This window comes from Eimeria acervulina, genomic scaffold (genome assembly GCF_000499425.1).
Source record: "Eimeria acervulina Houghton genomic scaffold, Eah_scaff222, whole genome shotgun sequence".
Taxonomy (NCBI): Eukaryota; Apicomplexa; class Conoidasida; order Eucoccidiorida; family Eimeriidae; genus Eimeria; species Eimeria acervulina.
Genome location: NW_013550015.1, coordinates 18,303 through 19,966, shown reverse-complemented (window position 1 = coordinate 19,966; position 1,664 = coordinate 18,303). Strand labels below are relative to the sequence as shown.

General features: G+C 48.8%; 1 protein-coding gene across 1 annotated transcript in view; it reads right to left on the bottom strand.

Moving 5' to 3' along the window:
* The window catches only part of EAH_00026530 (ribose 5-phosphate isomerase, putative), a gene marked incomplete at both ends in the record, with an annotated part of 2,524 nt that extends 1,191 nt beyond the window's left edge, over positions 1-1,333 (bottom strand). The window contains 4 exons of the mRNA XM_013396519.1: positions 235-564; positions 735-789; positions 902-1,002; positions 1,319-1,333. Coding sequence (XP_013251973.1) covers positions 235-564; positions 735-789; positions 902-1,002; positions 1,319-1,333 — 501 coding nt within the window. The remainder of the gene's footprint in view (positions 1-234; positions 565-734; positions 790-901; positions 1,003-1,318) is intronic.
* Between the last annotated feature and the right edge of the window lie 331 nt (positions 1,334-1,664).

Here is a 1,664-nt window from a genome sequence, read left to right as displayed (position 1 = left end):
GCATGCAGTGCAAAGAGATTCAAAAGGCGATATATAACACACCGCACCAAGCCCCAGCACACACAAACTATCAAGGGAATCAAGGAAGAGCTGCAGCGGCTGCAGCAGACAGCAACTGCAGCAAATGCAGCAACTGCACGAGCTGCAGCAACACGCAGAAGAGAGGAGTTATTTCTGTTGTTTGCCCAGGGTTGATTAAGGCTTAGGGTCTAGGGTTTAGGGTTTAGGGTTTACATTGATGAGCCTGTCATGCAACTTGTGCGGGTCTTTAATGGGTCTTTTAAAGAAGAGATCGAGACAGAAGTTTCCGTTGTCTGAGACGAAGAGTTGGTTGCTGCTTCCTTTGCAGTGTCTGTACACCGCAGAGACACCCAGTGCTTCCGCAGCTTTTTCAGGGTCTTGTTCGGAGGGGCCCCCCTGGGGGGCCTTCTCCTCTATAACCTTCACAATAGCAGCAAGCACAGACCGTCTCGTTGCCTGAGCCCCAAACTGCACAATCTCCAGAGGCAGCGCTCCCGTAGTTCCAAATGTTTTATCTGTAACAAGTTTGTCTTCATCAACGATCTGCAGCATACACCGCAGCTGAGTATACACCCGAAATCACCGTACACCGCAGCCCTGTAGCCTTAGAAAGCAATACAGTACCGATTCATAGAAACCAAATGCATGCAGCGACTTGCATTCTATGCATGCATCCGCAGCAAACCTACGCAAACAAATCTCTTGCTGTTCACCTCCACCAACTTCTCCCGCATCAGAGCGCCTCCGCGCCCTTTTACGAGCACCAAGCTGCAACCACAGCAGCAGCAGCAACAGCAGCAGCAGCAGCAGTAGTTGCAGCAGCTCTCATTGAGCATAGATTCTGTTTGCTTTAAGTTGTAATGATGCTGAGTTCCCTCACCTGTTGCCTGTCTTGAACACTTCGTCAGCACCGTCAATTGCGACATCGAGAGGAAGAGATATTTCATCGAGAGGAAGAACAGAAATGCCGAGGGACTCCGCCTAAAAAGAAAACGCTCGATGCATGCGCAGCCTCTTCCTGCAGCTGCTGCTGCTGCAGCTGCTGCTGCTGCAGCTGAAGCGGGAAAGGAGTCCTATAAATGGCAGCTCTTTGGAAGGTTTCTTATGGAGATCTGTGCATTTTTTGCGTACGAGCTTTCGGGTTTCCTCGCTCGTTGAAGCACAGCTGATGCCTGTCAGTTCTCCTTGCTGTATCCTCTCAGCCAAACGCCGCACAGCAAACGAAGCGGTTGATCCTGTTCCCAGCCCGACCTTCATGCCTGACTGAATGCAGGTGTTCACCGCCTCTGTGGCCTACAGATTCATCAAGCATTTGCGCAAGAAATAAGAAGCTAGTCAGCGATAGACATCGTGGAATACTGGGGAAAATGAAGAAATCCATGGCTTAAAAGGATAAAAATGAACGGATAAAGTCAAAATGATTAAAAATAAAGGGAACAATTAAATTTTCGCAAGCTCCATAGGATGCAACATTGAACGCCAGAACGTCGTGCACAGCCGCGTGCTGCCTCTTGCATATGTGGAGCGATATGTAAACAGAAGGCTGCAGAGGAGAAAACAACTTAAACAACTCAAATAAAAACGCTCTAGATCTGGGAAAGATTCATGAATAGAAGCGCAGAATCAAGGATAGGCTTAACTGC